General features: G+C 34.4%; 3 protein-coding genes across 3 annotated transcripts; 2 read left to right on the top strand and 1 right to left on the bottom strand.

The window, feature by feature from the left end:
• LOC141345685 (uncharacterized) lies at positions 1–5,116 on the top strand. The gene is made up of 3 exons (XM_073850573.1): positions 1–107; positions 1,371–1,707; positions 1,782–5,116. Exons 2-3 carry the CDS (start codon positions 1,372–1,374, stop codon positions 3,138–3,140), a joined length of 1,695 nt encoding a protein of 564 aa, XP_073706674.1. The 5' UTR covers positions 1–107; position 1,371; the 3' UTR covers positions 3,141–5,116.
• Positions 5,117–5,252: 136 nt separating this feature from the next.
• LOC141345686 (peptide deformylase, mitochondrial-like) lies at positions 5,253–7,455 on the bottom strand. The gene is made up of 3 exons (XM_073850574.1): positions 7,349–7,455; positions 5,839–6,438; positions 5,253–5,436 (listed from the first exon to the last, which is right to left on the bottom strand). The coding sequence occupies exons 2-3, from the start codon at positions 6,407–6,409 to the stop codon at positions 5,279–5,281; spliced, it is 729 nt and encodes a 242-aa protein (XP_073706675.1). The 5' UTR covers positions 6,410–6,438; positions 7,349–7,455; the 3' UTR covers positions 5,253–5,278.
• Positions 7,456–7,767: 312 nt separating this feature from the next.
• LOC141345469 (unconventional prefoldin RPB5 interactor-like) lies at positions 7,768–16,713 on the top strand. The gene is made up of 11 exons (XM_073850319.1): positions 7,768–8,448; positions 10,615–10,649; positions 10,968–11,046; positions 11,885–12,020; positions 12,107–12,198; positions 12,321–12,381; positions 12,471–12,657; positions 13,115–13,361; positions 14,847–14,998; positions 15,100–15,343; positions 15,673–16,713. The coding sequence occupies exons 1-11, from the start codon at positions 8,350–8,352 to the stop codon at positions 15,853–15,855; spliced, it is 1,515 nt and encodes a 504-aa protein (XP_073706420.1). The 5' UTR covers positions 7,768–8,349; the 3' UTR covers positions 15,856–16,713.
• Positions 16,714–16,913: the final 200 nt, after the last annotated feature.

The raw sequence follows: 16,913 nt of genomic DNA, 5'->3' as shown, positions 1-16,913 counted from the left end.
AAAAATCTTCACGTGAGCCGAACACGGAAGTGATGTCAAAAAAAGTTTCTCCACAGTGGAACAGCGACGCTCTTCAAAGCTGTTTGTGTTGGACGTTGAACGATCAGGTAAGTTCACAAATCTAGATTATTTGATTCGTTACAGTTTAATATGAACGGCGTTAGTGTGTCAATAGCTTTGTTGATTTAAATTGAACAAATCAGTTGGGAAATAAACATCAGTTGCGGTGGTTTTGCTTTGAAAAGACAACGAGATACACAATCTTTAAACATTTGGCGTAGTTTGTTATTAATTGTTCAACAATGTGCTATACATTAAAAATACTTCTAAAAAACTCAATTTAATAACTAGAATTGTGTAAGACGGTGGTTTTAAGATAATCTGAAGGACTGTGCTTTCGATCTTTCTTCGAAGATCACTTTCGCTTTAGTCTGTTGATTTCTAGTATTACAGGTGGTTTCTAATAGTTTACATTTCCATATATATTCAGTTTTTGGTCAAATTCAATCGAATTAGATATGGATATAACATCTTTAGATGACATTATTTTTTAATGTTTGTCTTCACCCGACCCGAATACATATGGTATAAATGACGTCATCGTGCAGAATAGAAACTTGTGTTGTTTGTGTACACCTGTTGTAAGTGATTATTGTCTTGTTTAATTAAAAGTTTTTGAACAGTAAGATTTTTTATGTTTTTAAGTATCTTCTACCAAGCCTGCATTTATTTTAAAACTGCTTTCAATTTGAATATATTTGAAAATGTAATTTATAAACTATGCTTTATTATTGTTATCAATATTGTTATCAAGTTTTTTTCAGGATTCTTTGATGAATAGAAAGATCCAAAGATCAGCATTTATTATACACTATACCTTTCAAAAGAAATTATAGAAATTAATACTTTTATTTAATTATAAAGACATTTATAATGTAACAAAATATTTCTATTTCAGATAAACGCTGTTCTTCTGAACTTTCTATTCATCAAAGAAACCTGAAAAATCCTACTCTGTTTTTTAACATAATAAATATAAGAAATGTTTTTTAAAGAGCAAATCAGAATATTAGAATGATTTCTGAAGGATCAGGTGACACTGAAGACTGGAGTAATGATGCTAAAAATTCAGCTTTAAAATCACAGGAATAAATTAGATTATAAAATATATTCAAATAGAAAACAGTTATTTTAAATAGTAAAAATAATTCAAAATTTTACTGTTTTGCTGTACTTCAGATCAAATAAATCCAGGTTTGATGAGCAGAAGAGACTAAAACATTACAAATCTTACTGTTCAAAAACTTTTGACTGGTAGTGTAATTTGTTAAATAAAATAAAATAAAAACTTCCTATATTGTTTCTTACAGGATGAATTCTGCTCATAAAAAGTCAGAGGATGGTCTCATCAATAAGTACCAGTCTAACTTGGAGAAACGAATTGAGAAGGGGGATCGAAGTTTGGTATGCAAGGATGAGGAACTTTGTAAGGAAGTCGAGATCCTTCTTCGCAGTGGCGGTGCTCAGAAGATACACAATCAACATGGATTAGATTCACTGGCCGTGATGGAAAAATCCCTCTACGCGTTTCCCTTTAAAACTGGCCAAATGGGGCTTGAGAAACTTTCCAAGGCCTTTGAAGTGTTGGAGCTCGCTGCGTTGAACCTGTACATCTACCCTTGGAGAAGAGAGTACAGACTTGTGAAGGTATGTGGAAATACTGGTGTAGTCTCAATGACGTCTTGTTTGTTTCACTACTTACAAATAGTCTCTTCCAACAGATGTTTTCAGGTATGTTCACCCATTCGATCAAACCTGCACTGACACTTCGGCAAGCTAAAGAGCTGTTTGGTTTACTTGGATACCAAGCTTCAAGTCTTAAAGAGGAAGAAGAGTTGGCGCTGAATTCTAAACTGGTTCCTGCTGATTTTTTACTCAGCCTTGCATGTGGCTTCTTCACTGCTCGGATGGAGTGCAAGCTGCTCATTTCAGCCTTGGGATCTGTGGACAGAAGTGTGGAGTGGGCTCTACAGCTAGTTAAGGAGAGGCAGGCGGGCCACAGTGTTCTGGTGGCATTAGAGAACACCAAGAGACAGTCAGATGCTGCTAGTGTTTCAGATGCAGTCTTGGCAGGTGGCATGGATGCTGAGCTGGATTTGTACACAGAGCAGGCAGATGCCTCTCATGTGATGTCCACTACTGGGCTGCCGCTTGATTCTTCCTATATGCAACCAGAAGAGAAGCCTTTAAGCAAGCCTTTACAGAGAGAGCCCTCACTGTCAAACATGGGGAGTAATGAGGATGCAAGGCAAGGAAGGTCATTCAACAATCCAGGTCTAATGGAAAGCATATCTGGTGATCAATCTGAGAGTGATGCCCAGAAACAAGAAGCATCAAAAGTGCTGTGCAGCTGTATCATGTCAAATCCTTTATATATATACCACTGTGAGCAGTGCAAACACTTTCACAGTATGTTGTGTTCCCGGTATACAGAGTGTCAATTTAAAGGACATATTTTAGCACTATGCTCAGAGAAAGCTGAAGAGCTTTGTTCAACACAAAACCAGAACAGACTAGCCAAGGAAAAATCAAAAGATTCCCTGAAGACCCATTTTTGTATGGATGGCTCTAATTCTGATTCATTTTTGGTGTGCCATGACTGCCAGTTGATCCATGAACACAACTGTAATTTTATTAAAATATGCAATTTACAACACAACATTCAGCTATCGGGAAAATTACAACCCCCTCAAGGAGAAAAAGCGAATGCTCAAAAAAGGAACAAATGCCTTTCTGCTGCACATCATACGCAGTACTCCCAGGAAATGGGTGATTCCGAAACACCTTGTGCACCAATACCGTATCACGATTGCTGCTTGAAGGCGAATCAAACTTTGCCTGAAACTGCATGCCTCACTTGTGAAGTCTTTCATTTCTCTGGGTGTTCTGACCTTTGGATGTGCTCTCAAAAACATAACATACGAAATGTTCAAAAATACTGTGATACCTGCTACACTTCTGAATGTTGCACCTTGCAGGTATGCAGGTATTGTGTTGCTGTGTGTTGCACACTGTGTTGCTATAAAAATACCATGTTATGTAAGTGTGGAAAGTCTTTCATCAGACCTTCCTCTGTTTAAAAACAACTGCATGTCCGTGTTGACCATGTCTGTTTGAAGAGTTTTTAATCTGTAAATTAAGCCTGTTATTTCGATACTTGCACAATAAATCTGAAATACTAGGTGATAGAAACATAACAATGTTACACATTTGATTTTTGATATCAGCAGTGTCTTTATGTAATGATAAGAGCTATGTATGTATTACAGGAAAGTAACAAAGTTCACTGTAGAGTTGGCTTTCTCTTACTAATGTATATGTTATACAGTAGCACAGCTCATAACTGTCTGTTATGAGTGAGATTGTGTGATGGCCAGTCCAATATTTGATGCATTCAGTTATTGATGTGGTTTCAAAAATTATGGTTTTGGGTCTTAGCAACAACTCTAAACAATCACTGTGGTTTAAAGTGATATACTGCCATATAATTCCTAAATATAATGTACATATCTGTTATTGTGATTTGTAATATACAAATAAAGTATCTTAAAAAAAAGAACTATGTTTGTACTTAATAATAATTCAAATTCAATTCTAAATATTACTTTTACATTAGGTGACCATATGCACTACCAGTCAAAAGTTTTTTTTGTTTTTTTTTTTAAGGTATCTTCTGCTCAAAGCCTGCATTTATTTGATATAAGATACAGCAAAAGCAGTAATATTGTTTACTGTTTAAAATAACTGCTTTCTATTTGAATACATTTTAAAATGTAATTTATTCCTGTGATCAAAGCTAAATTCTGAACATTATTACTCCAGGTTTCAGTGTCACATGATCCTTCAGAATTCATTCTAATATGTTGATTTGCTGGTCAAAAACATTTTATTAGTAGTATTATCGGTATTTAAAACAGTTGAGTACTTTTTTTTTAGGATTCTTTGATGAATAGACAGATAAACCGTTTATCTGAAATAAAAAGCTTTTGTAACTTTATACCATTAAAAAACTTGTCAGTCAGTATATTGAAATGTTACGAAAGATTTCTATTTCAGATAAATGTTGTTCTTCTAAACTTTCTGTTCATAAAAAAACTGAAAAAATTCTACTCAGCTGTTACCAACATAATAATGTTTTTGAGCAGTAAATCAAATATTAGAATGATTTCTGAAGGATCATGTGTCTGGAATAATGATGCTAAAAATTCTGCTTTGAGATCACAGGAATAAATTACATTTGAAAAAATATTAAAATAGAAAACAGTTGTTTTAAATGGTAAAAATATTTCAAAATGTTACAGTTTTGCTGTACTTCGGCTTGGTGAACAGAAGAGACTTTAAGAAACATTAAAAATCTTACTGTTCAAAAACTTTTGACTGGTAGTGTATATACAGGATCCAGGATTTCTAAATTGCCTAAAATGTCCAGGTTTTGTTTTTGTTTTTCTATTGATATGCTCTCTAAACTACTTATACCCATACATAATGTACATGTATTTGCATTGCTTTGACTGTTCTCTGTAGATCCCACCTTCTTGCACGCCATGATTGGTTGATTATGTACAATGCCTGCACACTAATGGTCAAACTACTCTTCCGTCACAACCAATAGGAAAACAAAGCCAAAACCTGGACATTTAACCAAATTTAGAAACAGAATAGAAATAAGAGGAAATACATTCCCCCATCTACCTTTTTCTTTCTGTAAGAGTGGGCACAACCATTATTACATTTTATGGGTCTAGCTTCTGGTTTTATCTGCGTCCAGCTGTTTACCTGTACAAAACAGCTGGTTTTGCCGCTTGATATTGCAAATTGGTGTGTCTTATATTATTTGAATGTATTATCTTAATCATGAGTACACTGGTTTGTAGTGCAAACATTTTTACCATTTACTACACACTGTTATTCTTCTTATTATTTCCCTATAGCGGCTAATGAACTAGGAATCTCACCCATATGATTACTTCTGTGTTAAAGAAAAAGATGGATATTACAAAAAATGGCCTACTACTACAGATTAAACTGTTTTAATTTCCCTATGATATCCAGAAAGGCAAAGTCTAATCTTGTTTGTAAATGCTCAGTGTGAGAAATCATTTATAGGTGTGAAATGTGATAAAATGCTTGTTTCAGATAACACAGGAGAGATAAAAAAAAAACCCATAAATTTTCTCTGATGGTTCCAATGGTAAGTTGCAATAAAGTTCTCAAAGCTTTATTCATTATACTCTTCCCATTTTACATTGATGAAGGTTTTACTGTCCATGCGATCTATGTATAGCACTCCATTGAGGTGATCTATTTCATGCTGCAGTATTCTGGCCGGCCATCCACTCGCTTGCCAGCTGACAGGCTCCGCTTTCTCATTAAGACCTTTGGAAAGAAGACACAACCTCTGAGATTTGATACTTCAAAAAACATCAGAAATTAAATCTTTAGGTCTTAACATTGTATGGGTCAAAATTATCTTTATTTTTCTTTTATGCCAAAAATCATTAGGATGTTAAGTAAAGATCATGTTCCATTAAGATATTTTGTAAATTTCCTACCGTAAATATATCAAAGCCTAATTTTTGATTAGTAATATGCATTGCTAAGAACTTCATTTGGACAATTTTCAAGGCAATTTTTCTCAATATTTAGAATCCAGATTTTCAAAAGTTGAATCTCAGCTAAATATTGTCCTATCAAACCATACATCAATGCAAAGCTTATTTAGGGTCACATATATATGCATCACTTTTTTTTGTTTTTGACATTTTAGAGTACTGTTACCTGAGACTTCTACAGTGAGATAGCGTGGAACTGATGCTGAAAACCCACAGATGCTCTCACAGGCCTCTTGGAAGATAACAGTGCGTCCGTCTAGTACACGTAACTGTGGGTTTATAAAAATCATGAGAGGCACTGCCACCAGACCCCGAGCTTCAACAGATGCCCTTGAGCTGTCCTCCAGCATTTTCTTTGGATACTCCAAGGCTAATATTTGTAGAGGGACACCGATCTGGGGTGCGCTCATGCCAACACACTCAAGCTTCCTCATCACCTTGACCAGGCTCTTAATGACCTTCTGCACTTCTGGGCCCTGAATGTCTCTGGGGTCCACTGCCGCAGCCTGTGAGCGTAACACAGGGTCTCCAACCTGACACACATGATTGTATGGGGGAGTCGGTACACCTTTGACTTTCCTTTTCATGTACTGTAAATAGGAGCGCATCTTGATGTTGGTAGAATGAGAACATGTGAATGTAGACCAGGGCATAAGAATCCTAACTGGTTTTGAAAGTACATAATTTGTTTGACTTTTTAAGACGTAATGAGAGAATGTCCTGCAGTGCCTGAACATGATTAACTGAAAAGCTTCTCTCTTGCCACCTGGACAAAAAAAAAAAAAAAGCATGTCAAGTCAACAGATAGAAAGTGAATAAGTCAAGCTTTATTTTGGCTTATTAAGCACATTTAATTTTACATTCAGTCAAAAGTTTTTTTTCTGAATTTTTAGCATTTTAGCATCCAGTCACATGATCCTTCAGAAATTATTCTAATATTCAGATTTGCTGCTCAAAAATATTTATTATTATTATTATTATGTTAAAAACAGCTGAGTAGAATTTTTTCAGGTTTCTTTGATTAATAGAACATTCAGAAAAAAAGCATTTATCTGAAATAGAAATCTTTTGTGACACTGTAAATGTCTTTTTTTTTTTCAATTTAAAGCATCCCTGCAAAATAAAACTGACTCAAATGGTATAGTGTATAATGTTATAAAAACTGTTTATTTCAGATAAACGTTGATCTTTGGATCTTTCTATTCATCAAATAATCCTGAAACTGTTTTAAATAATAATAATAATAATAAATGTTTCTTAAACTGCAAATCAGCATATTAGAGTGATTTCCGAAGGATCATGTGACACTGAAGACTGGAGTAAGGATGCTAAAAATGTAGCTTTGATCACAGAAATAAATTACATTTTAAAATATATTCAAATAGAAAACAGTTATTTTAAATAGTAAAAAATATTTCAAAATTGTACTGTTTTTGCTGTACTTTGGATTAAAAATAAATGCAGGCTTGGTGAGCAGGAGACTTTAAAAAAAATCTTAGCAATAATACATTTAAAAAGTAGCTATATTAAATAAAAGGAGTAAATAAATTATCAAACGTTAGCTCTAACGTTATATATATATATATGAACATTTTTTCAATGACATGACAAAACAATGAATTTAACAGCAACAAAAAACGACTCAGTCACTTTTATGAGCAAGTGTCAGTACTCACCAGCACTGTAATAATTCCTTATATTAATAAATATTTAGAATTTCACGTGTAAATGTCTTTAAGCAGTAAGAAGCATTTCAATGTGAGGACAAACCATTCCGGAAAACGTTACACTGACAGCACCAACGCTCAATTTCAAAATAAAAGTATCTGGGTGAAAATAAAATTAAAGAGTTGTTTAAATAAACTGTGATTTATTATAAGCAGCTGAGATGAGACACATACATCATTCATATTTAAAAAAACACTGACACAAAATTAAACCGAAGTCTTTCAGTCTTTTACTTTGTTTAGATTTCCCTCGACGTTCACAACTTCCTGTTTCGTACGGTTTCAAAATGTTACGCAAAACGTGGGGATTGTTTACACGTACGTTAAAAGGACACTCCTTAGGTCAAACACGTCTTACCATAAACAGAACTATTCATGAATAATATTTGAAAAAAATAGATATATTTAGTTTTTCTTTATAAGTAATAACGTACTCATGTCGCATTACGACCATTTTATAGTCAGGAGCATCACAGACATTATCTTACCTGTACATAAGGTTAATTATTTTGTAGTCTATGTATAGTTTAAGAAACGATTTTTATCTTAACATTCGTATTTGTTATTCATAAATGAAAGTGAAAATAAATAGGCGAAGTGACCGATCACGTGTTTGCAGCGTTGTAGTAGGGGGAGAGAGAGAGAGAGAGAGAGAGATCCACAGTACGTACTACATCCGTGATTAGTTGAACATGGCGCAGGGCTAACAGGCCATCGGTGGATTGTAAACAAGAGGAAATTTTGGGATTGGATTGACATCGTACCATGCACGTGTGAAATGGTCTCAATCTCGATATACTGGACCGCTTGTTCTGCTTCATTTATGACTACGAGGCGACAGATTGAGTGCAACACATCCAATTGCATTCATAAACATTTCTATAGGACTTCAAACCCCTGAGCATTCAGTCTTTTGGATATTTCAACAAAAAAGCTTTGTTTTATTGTGGATGTCATCCTTGCACGATCAAATGGCTGCAACTGGGAAAGTCAAACGGAGTAAAGATATGCCCCAAGGCGTTGGGAGGTTGAAAGAGGAGCACAGAAAGGTCAGGAGTAATGTTTATTTCATATACCACCAATGCATTCCTGCAGCTATCCTAAAGCTTAATGTCTGTGCACCAGCATTTATTTATTGTTTATGTTTATGTTGTTTTCGCAGTATGGTCGCAGCATTACGCGTTTCGTTCTCTGGAAAGTTCTTTGTGTATCACGTGTTGCTGTTAGCTAGCTGATTGAAATTGTTATTTTCTTTTGGGGCATGAGTGTTTCTGATAGTTTGCAATTCAAAGCATGTGCATATTTGTATCTCAGTTATGTTAACAGTTAATTATTCATGTATAGTAGCTAGCAAATACATTCTTTGTTCCAGCACATGTGGTCCGCGTTGCCAAAATGCAAACAGCAAGCAATTTACAGTACTGGTACAGTAGGTAGTTTACATGCTGTGAAATGACTCCATATTAAGGTAAGGGTTAACTGACCTATTTATGTTTGCATGTTATTTTGAGTTGGTGAAAGTCAAACGGTGTTTTTAACCTATGTGTTGACATTGTTGGAGGAGAAAACTTGGCTGGCCATATATTTGAGCTGCTTCATTAACAGTCACCAAGAGTGGAGGATTTTTCTTTAAAAGATCTGGAAACCTCTGTGTTGCACTGCGCTCAGCAACATGTCTTTAGGAAGAGAGAATATAAGAAAAACAACACAGTGCATGTCTGTGCATGCTGTTAGAATGCTTTATATTGTTTTATTGGTGGGTGAATATCTTAAAGATGTAACTGGGTCATGTTGCACTTTAAAGCTATAATTAAAAAGTAAAAAAGTATTACCTTAATGTTTTGCGAATGGAAAATTAAGCCTGCTTTTAGCAGCATTAAGAAGATTTGAACTATGACCTTATTTTCATGACATTCAAGTACATTAAAGTTAATTCTCGTAATGCCAAAACATTATTATTACTTCAATTAAAAAAGTTAATGATATATGGGCCATTCTACAGAATTGGTGCAATCTGCTGGTCCACAACCAAAAAACCCATTTAAAAGGCATTTAAGTATTCAAATTTTAGATGTTACTAAGATTCTTCTATTATCTATTGAAACCCACAATAACATTTAAAAGACTAGTAAGCTTAATATATAAAAAATCCAATCCTTTCAATTTAGAGGTGCCTGTCGCAAACCCTAACCCTTAAACTTCAACTTGTGGAAATTATATTGAAATCATTTTTGTATTTATTTCCATTGTTGTTTTTAAAAGTTGTTTTGTCAAAAATAAAGTATACTGAATTATCAACTAAGATGTTATAATAGTTTTTGGTTCAATGTATATTCAAAGTAATGAATCCTCAACTTTGAAATCTGTATTTATTGACTTTTTGCCTTTGTACAAAGAAAAACTGGATTTAAAATACAACAAATCTTATAAATCACACTTGAAATATTGTTAAAATTGCAATTGTTATTGGTTTACCTCTGGAAACCTTTTAATAAAATAGAAAACAATACATTTACAAGAAAGATGTAAGCAAAATCTTAATAGGTCAATAACCCTTCTAATAAATTATTATTACTGTGTTTTTCAGTAGTGACAAATTTGGGGAGAGGACAAATATTCCAAAGCTTTATGAAAATACAATATGAGAATTAACTGCACACAGTTACTAGAAATGTGTACCTTGGATATTATAAAAAAATGTTTTGTTTTGTTTTTTCCCCCAAAGAAATTCCAACTCTGACTTTGGACCAATTCTCTATGGCCTATATACATAAACACAGGAGGCTTTTCATTACTCAGTTGCAGTAAAGAGACTATAACGAGATTAAAAAAAGAGTTCCAAAAATCCCTCAAAGGCATGCAAGTTGCGTTGAAGTAATGTGAAATAGAGGGTAAATATTATGAAATTCATGTCACAGTGCAAAAAAATCCTACTGCACTTGAAGTAGGCTTCATGTTGTGTAATAGTACTTCTTACTAATTGGTGTGTCTACAGACAATTATTTTAACGTTGACATTGACAAAAAACATGCCTTTTTTGTCTCAAAATCTCATGCGAAACTTTTAAGGATTACCATTCACTCTCTCCATATAATGGCCGATTCACATTACCAGAATAATACAAATAGTTTAGCAGAGATTGTCACTGGTTGTCATTGGCATTTTAGGAATCTCAATGTTTATGAAATGACAGATTGTTTCTGTTTCCACAACAGGTGGTGAAAGATTGCAGAAGTCAAATTGAGCACTGGTGAGTGTCCTCATGCAATTTAACAGCTTTCTCAGACATGTATAACATTAGTATCAATGTAATATTCATTGCTGTGTTTTAACTTGTCATTGGTTTTTTGTTGATTGTTGAACGTTTAAATTTGGAATTGAAATGCTATTTATACTGTGAATCACTATATAGATGTTGATGGCGATGACACATGTTTTGACAGGCTTTTGTTATGTTCCTTTTCAGTATTTTAAACAGATTGTCAGTAGGTAGGACAAAAATAGAACTTGAATGTCAACAAACTAACAATTTCCTTTTAAGTGATTAATTTTTTTCTCTGACTGTCAGGAAAAAAGTGGAAAATGACTATGAATCTCTTCAAGACCGCCTCAGGACTTTGCCTGACAAGTTGTCGTATGATATTATGGTAGGGAGTCACTTTTCTATTACTGATGCGCCCAAATTAATCTTCACATCTAGATACACAAATATTTTCAATGCCTGAGCAACAAAATATTCAATTATCTCAGAGTATAACTCACACTGTTTTAAAACCTGTTTACATCAAGGATGATAACTATAACCGTAAAGTTTTAATAATCATTGTTATTCTATGAGATTAGGAAATATTGGTCATATTGGAGATACTTGGGTTTAAACAACAACATGGATTGCACTGTTAACGTACTACTGAATACGTTTTTTTGTGAATTTATGCTATCTAAAAGTGTGTAAGCTGCTAAATCATATAGAGAAGGACTTAGTAAGCAGAAAAAGGGTGAAATATTTTGACAGAATAATTATATACAATATAATTAAGATATTGTCCTAATATTTCACCTACCTGACTGGAAATTATAAGAAAAAACACAAATGTTGTCAAGATTCTTGCCCTGGAAATCCTGGTTCAGTTTGGCCAAACACAAACGCCTTGTTCCTCAGGTTTTTACACTATTCTCTTAGATTTGTTATAACTTTTGGCAGTCTATAGTACTCCAAATGTTTTTTTTATGGTCTGACCAATTAGTACAGCCCAAACATGACAAAAATTGAACACTTTCAGCAGTAATGATCAGCAAAATTTGCGAGTTTCGTTCAGTTTAGTGGCATTGTTTAAGTTCAGTGCAACCAATATGGCAGATTGATGACATGTCAGGAAAACACTCTATAACAGAAAATTTAACAAATGTTGCTGTGGAACCTGTGTGACCTTTATTTTTCTCATTATTTGGGTGTTTTTTCTTTTTTTTTTTTCAACATGATAGGTACCATTTGGTCCCTTGGCTTTCATGCCGGGAAAGCTAGTTCACACTAATGAGTTAACAGTGCTCCTCGGGGATAACTGGTTTGCAAAGTGTTCTGCCAAACAAGCTGATGATCTTGTGGAACACAGAAAGAAACGTGAGTTCATTTCTATTCTATTAATATTTTCCATTGACCAATTAGGAATAATCCACACATCTTGACCTTGACCATTTTTTTTTTAGATGTCAAAAATGCACTAGATGACTTACAGAAAGTGATGAAGAACTTTCAAAACAAAGCTGACTTTACAGATGATCTTGAAAAATTGACTGGCGTAAGTGTCCTGACCTCATTGCTGTGGGAAACCTTATACTGATGCTTCCTTCTCTGGAGAAAAAAAACAGTCACGTCCACTCTTCTTTTTTTTTTTTTTTTTTTTTTTTTTTTTTTGTACAGGATACTGGAGATTTTGTAGACATTAGAGAAAAGGTTATAAATGAGGAAGACGTTACCAAAGGTAATTCTCGTTTTCAGGCTAGCTTTTGTGTTGTCAGGTTGTTGTTTTTATCTTCTGTTGATGATTTACCCCCTATTGTGCTTCCACAGGAAAACAACGTTTGGCCCACAAACCCAACTCTAAGCCTAAGCAGGAGTATTTGTTGGAGCTGGAGGACGACAAGGAGAAGAAAGAAGACGACGAAGAGAGAAAAACAGGGGTGCTGTCAGAGGAGGAGCTGTGGGCTCGACTTGATGAACTAGAACGTGAGGAGGAACTTCAGGATGAGAGATACCGGTAAAATATTGAATTTCCAACAAAATTCTGAAGCACCACAACTGTTTTCAACATGATGATAATAGAAATGTGTCTTGAGCACCAGATCAACCTATTAGTGATTTCTGAAGGATCATGTGACTTTCCTACTTTTCTACACGTTTTCCTACAAGTTGGACCTAAAGTATAGCAGTTTATATAAAGTGTATATATAAAGTATAGCATTAAAATGGAAATGAACCCCAGATATCCCAATTACATATTTTTATAAAAGAAATGCCCACTAATCTTATCCGGTAATCAAACACTTCATAGAAAGGTCATTGGAAATGCATTGATCTAAAAGTGTAGAAACCCTGTATATCATACCACATATGCTTCTGTATCTTTAGCTAAATACTGAAAAAGTAGCTGTTGCACAAACTTTTTAATAGTATGCTTATAGATTTGGTTTATTTTTTCCCACCTGTTATACTAGATTGGACAGCACAGACACTAATGGAGAAGACACCACTTCCTCCTCAGAGGAAGAGAAGGAAGCAGATGGTGGCAGCGATGTCCAGGTTAATGGCCATCAGAAGGAAAATGGCTGGGTACAGTCATCTATCACGAGTCAGATGAACGGCACTAATGGCTCGCACCCTGAGGATGAGGAAGATTGTGATGAGGAAACAGGCAATGGTCTTCCAACTATCTACTTTTCTCATACGGCGGAATTCAAAAAGGTTAGTCGAGTGCTGCATAAACCCTTTTTAGATAATGTTACAAAAGATGTCTGTTTTTGCGAGTTATAAAGTCAGTATTGTGTGATGTAAAGTCGCAGCTGTAAGAAAAAAGTCAGAATTCTGAGTTTGTATCTCGCTATTTTGACTTTCTCACAGTTAAAAATAAAATCGGAAATTTTAATAAAGTTGCAATTCTGAGAAATAAAGTCAGAATTTCAAGATATAAAATCATAATTCTGAGGAATAAAGTCGCAATGCTGAGAAATAAAGTCAGAATTGCAAGATATACTCATGATTTTGACTTTTTTTCCTCAGTGTTGTGTGATTATAAATTTACAGTTTTACAGTACAAAAGTCAGTATTGCGAAATATAAACTCGCAATTCTAAAAAACTGTTGCAATTGAGGGGGAAAAAAATCAGAATTGCAAGATATAAACTATTCTGACTTTATAATTCCCAATTGTGAATTAATCCAAGTGTTGCATGATATAATATAACTATATCACACAATTCTGATAAATAAAGTCAGAATTGCAAGATATAAATGCACAATTCTGACTTTTTTCCTCAGTATTGCGTTATAGGAATTCACAATTCTGAAAAATAAAGTCAGAATTGCAAGATATAAACTCACTATTCCAATGTTTTCATCAGAATTGCATGATATAAATGTGCAATTCTGAGAAATAAAGTCAGAATTGCGAGATGTAAACTTGCATTTGCGAGAGAAAAAGTCACTATTGCGAGTTTATATTCCGCAACTCTGACTTTATAATTTGCAATTGTGAGTTTATATCACACAATTCTGATAAAGTCAGAATTGCAAGATATAAATGTACAATTCTGACTTTTTTCCTCAGTATTTCGTTATATAAATTCGCAATTCTGAAAAATAAAGTCAGAATTGCAAGATATAAACTCACTGTTCCCACGTTATCCTCAGAATTGCATGATATAAATGTACAATTATGAGAAATAAAGTCGCAATTCTGAAAAATAAATTCAGAATTGCAAGATATAAACACCTTTCTGACTTCATTTCTCAGAATTGAGTTTGCATTACTCAATTCTGAGAAAAACTCTGAGAATATATATATATATATATATATGCATTTGCGAGAGAAAGTCACTATTGCGAGTTAATATTCTGCAACTCTGACCTTATAATTTGCAATTGTGAGTTTATATCACAAAATATAGTCGATAAATATAGCAATAAAGTCGCAATTCTGAAAAATAAAGTCAGAATTGCAAGATATAAACACACCTTTCTGACTTTTTTCCTCAGAATTGCGTGATATATATCAATGAATGTGAGTTTATATCATGCAATTCTGACTTCATTTCTTTTTTTTTTACAATATTACAGTTTTTGTTTTTAATTAAAAAGGCACCCTTTGTAAACATAAGAGTGAACGTAGTATAACTCCTGTCTTAAAAATTTGCATAATTCTTTCTTTTCGTCTTCCCTTTTCCCTATGAAGGTCAGAATCAATACAGGAAAGAACACCACTCTAAAATTTAGTCAAAGAACTGAACAAAAGGCGCAAGCCAAACGAAAAAAGAAAAGTGGCAAAACTAACGGCCATTCTCCTCACGAAAGTTACAAGTTCACAAGCCCGGCAGACATTTATAGGTAACAGCCTACTGTGAAACATCATTCATCTATTTTTATTGATGTGTTGTAGCGCTTGTTTGTTTTTATCGGTTCAGCTTTAACACAGTGCTTGTTTGTAGGGTGTTTGTGGACTTGGTGAATGGAGAGCCAATACCACGCAAGTCCATTTTGAAGTCCCGCAGCCGCGAGAACAGCGTGTGCAGTGACACCAGCGAGAGCAGCACAGCTGACTTTGAAGAGCGCCGTGCAGCTTTTGGACGCTCTTGGAGCCATGATGACACCACACACAGTGATACCAGTGATGGGATTACAGAGGAGGAAAGCCCCACTGGAACAAGCCCCCGCACTAATGGACGCTTTGAGGTACAGAAGACTTGTTACTATTGGTTTTGTCATTACTCACCTTCTTGTTATTCCAAACCTGTAAGACCTTGGTTCATCTTCAGAACACAAATAAGATATTTTTGATGAAATCTGAGAGCTTTCTGACCCTGCATAGACAGCAAAACAACTGACACGTTCAAGGCTCAAGAGGTAGTAAGAACATTGTTAAAATAGTCTGTGACTTCAGTGGTTCAACCTTAATTTTATGAAGCTACACAAATACTAATTTAAATTTGTTAGTTGCATTGCTGTCTATACAATCTCATTAAAATCTCATTAAATATTTAAATGTCTTGTTTGCATTTTAGGCTTTCACAGGCACAGTGATTGAAAAGGATCCCCTGCCTTGCTCAATCCCACACCTGACCATCGCCCCTCCTGCCTTACCCACAATCCCTGAGAGAAAGCTGGAGGAGGTGGGCTCCGAAACTCCTCAGGAGGCACCCAAGAGGATCTCCAAGTTTAAAGCTACGCGTTTGCATCAGAAATGAGATTTAGTCTTATCAGCACCCAACTTTTGAATTCAGATTTGTACAACAGTTACACTTCAAGTCTGACTTTCTCACTAGCTTTCCTCTTCCTCTGTCCTCCACAGTACTTCTATACTGTCATACTGTCATTTATTTGCTCAATAAGAGTAATTCATAGAGATGATAAATGCTTTCCCTACAGTTTGCTTTTTTAAAATGGCAGATGTTTGTTTAAAGGGATAGTTCACCAGAAAAGGAAGACTGTCATTTACTCACCTCATGTCTTTCCTCTATGACAATTTTTTTCTTCTGTGGAACAGAAAGAAAGTTAGTTTGAAGGATGTTGGATTTTGTTGTTGCACAGAAGAAAATCATACAGATTTAGATCATCATGAGGTTGCTTTTTTGTCTGAGCTATGCCAATAATTATAAACAAGCTGCACATTTTGGTACCTTTTGTGTGTATTAGTTTAGATAAATAATAGTTATAAATGGAATGGAAAAAAACAAAAATGCTGAAATGTTTTCAAAACAAACAAAATGGTGTTAGTGACATCACGACTATTGTCGTTTTGATGTAGTGTATGATGTGGATTTTTTTGGGGGGAGGGGTGGATGCTTTATCAGTAAGTTTATTCTCATTTTGGTAATTAGTGACATTTATGTGCAACTTTGATCTATGATGGTCATGAAATAGCTGCCAGTTTCTGTCAGTTTTAAAAAATGCCATTTTTATCCCTTCTGAACTTTCTCCAAATCTCCCTTATGTCGTTTTGTATTATGTTTTCGTATTGTTTACAGAGTTTTGGCTGTTTCTGACTGCCAGAAGAATGTTGATGTAACTGAAAAGGATAAAAATAAATGATTTTGACTGTACAAGTGTTTTAACCAGTCATTAAGACATTATACCTTTAGGTTAGGCTCTACACAAGAAGTAAATTGTGACTCTGGACCACAAAACCTAGATAGATCTTAAATAGCATGGGTATATTTGTAGCAATAGCCAACAATACATTGTATGGGTCAAAATTATCGTTTTTTTCTATGCATAAGTATTAATATGCATTGCTAAGTGCATC

Source organism: Garra rufa, chromosome 11 (genome assembly GCF_049309525.1).
Source record: "Garra rufa chromosome 11, GarRuf1.0, whole genome shotgun sequence".
NCBI lineage: Eukaryota > Metazoa > Chordata > Actinopteri > Cypriniformes > Cyprinidae > Garra > Garra rufa.
The sequence above is the reverse complement of the archived record's forward strand: the minus strand, read 5'-3'. Positions and strand labels throughout refer to the sequence as shown.

What these genes read in the sequence shown, in the direction of transcription:
- LOC141345685 (XM_073850573.1), top strand. Translation starts at nt 1,372, where the DNA reads ATGAATTCTGCTCATAAAAAGTCAGAGGATGGTCTCATCAATAAGTAC. An exon ending in GAGAGTACAGACTTGTGAAG is followed by an intron (nt 1,708 to 1,781) that starts GTATGTGGAAAT and finishes CTCTTCCAACAG; the next exon opens with ATGTTTTCAGGTATGTTCAC.
- LOC141345686 (XM_073850574.1), bottom strand. Translation starts at nt 6,409, where the DNA reads ATGTTCAGGCACTGCAGGACATTCTCTCATTACGTCTTAAAAAGTCAA. An exon ending in TCTCACTGTAGAAGTCTCAG is followed by an intron (nt 5,437 to 5,838) that starts GTAACAGTACTC and finishes TTCTTTCCAAAG; the next exon opens with GTCTTAATGAGAAAGCGGAG.
- LOC141345469 (XM_073850319.1), top strand. Translation starts at nt 8,350, where the DNA reads ATGTCATCCTTGCACGATCAAATGGCTGCAACTGGGAAAGTCAAACGG. An exon ending in CTTCAGGATGAGAGATACCG is followed by an intron (nt 12,658 to 13,114) that starts GTAAAATATTGA and finishes CTGTTATACTAG; the next exon opens with ATTGGACAGCACAGACACTA. An exon ending in GCACTAATGGACGCTTTGAG is followed by an intron (nt 15,344 to 15,672) that starts GTACAGAAGACT and finishes TTTGCATTTTAG; the next exon opens with GCTTTCACAGGCACAGTGAT.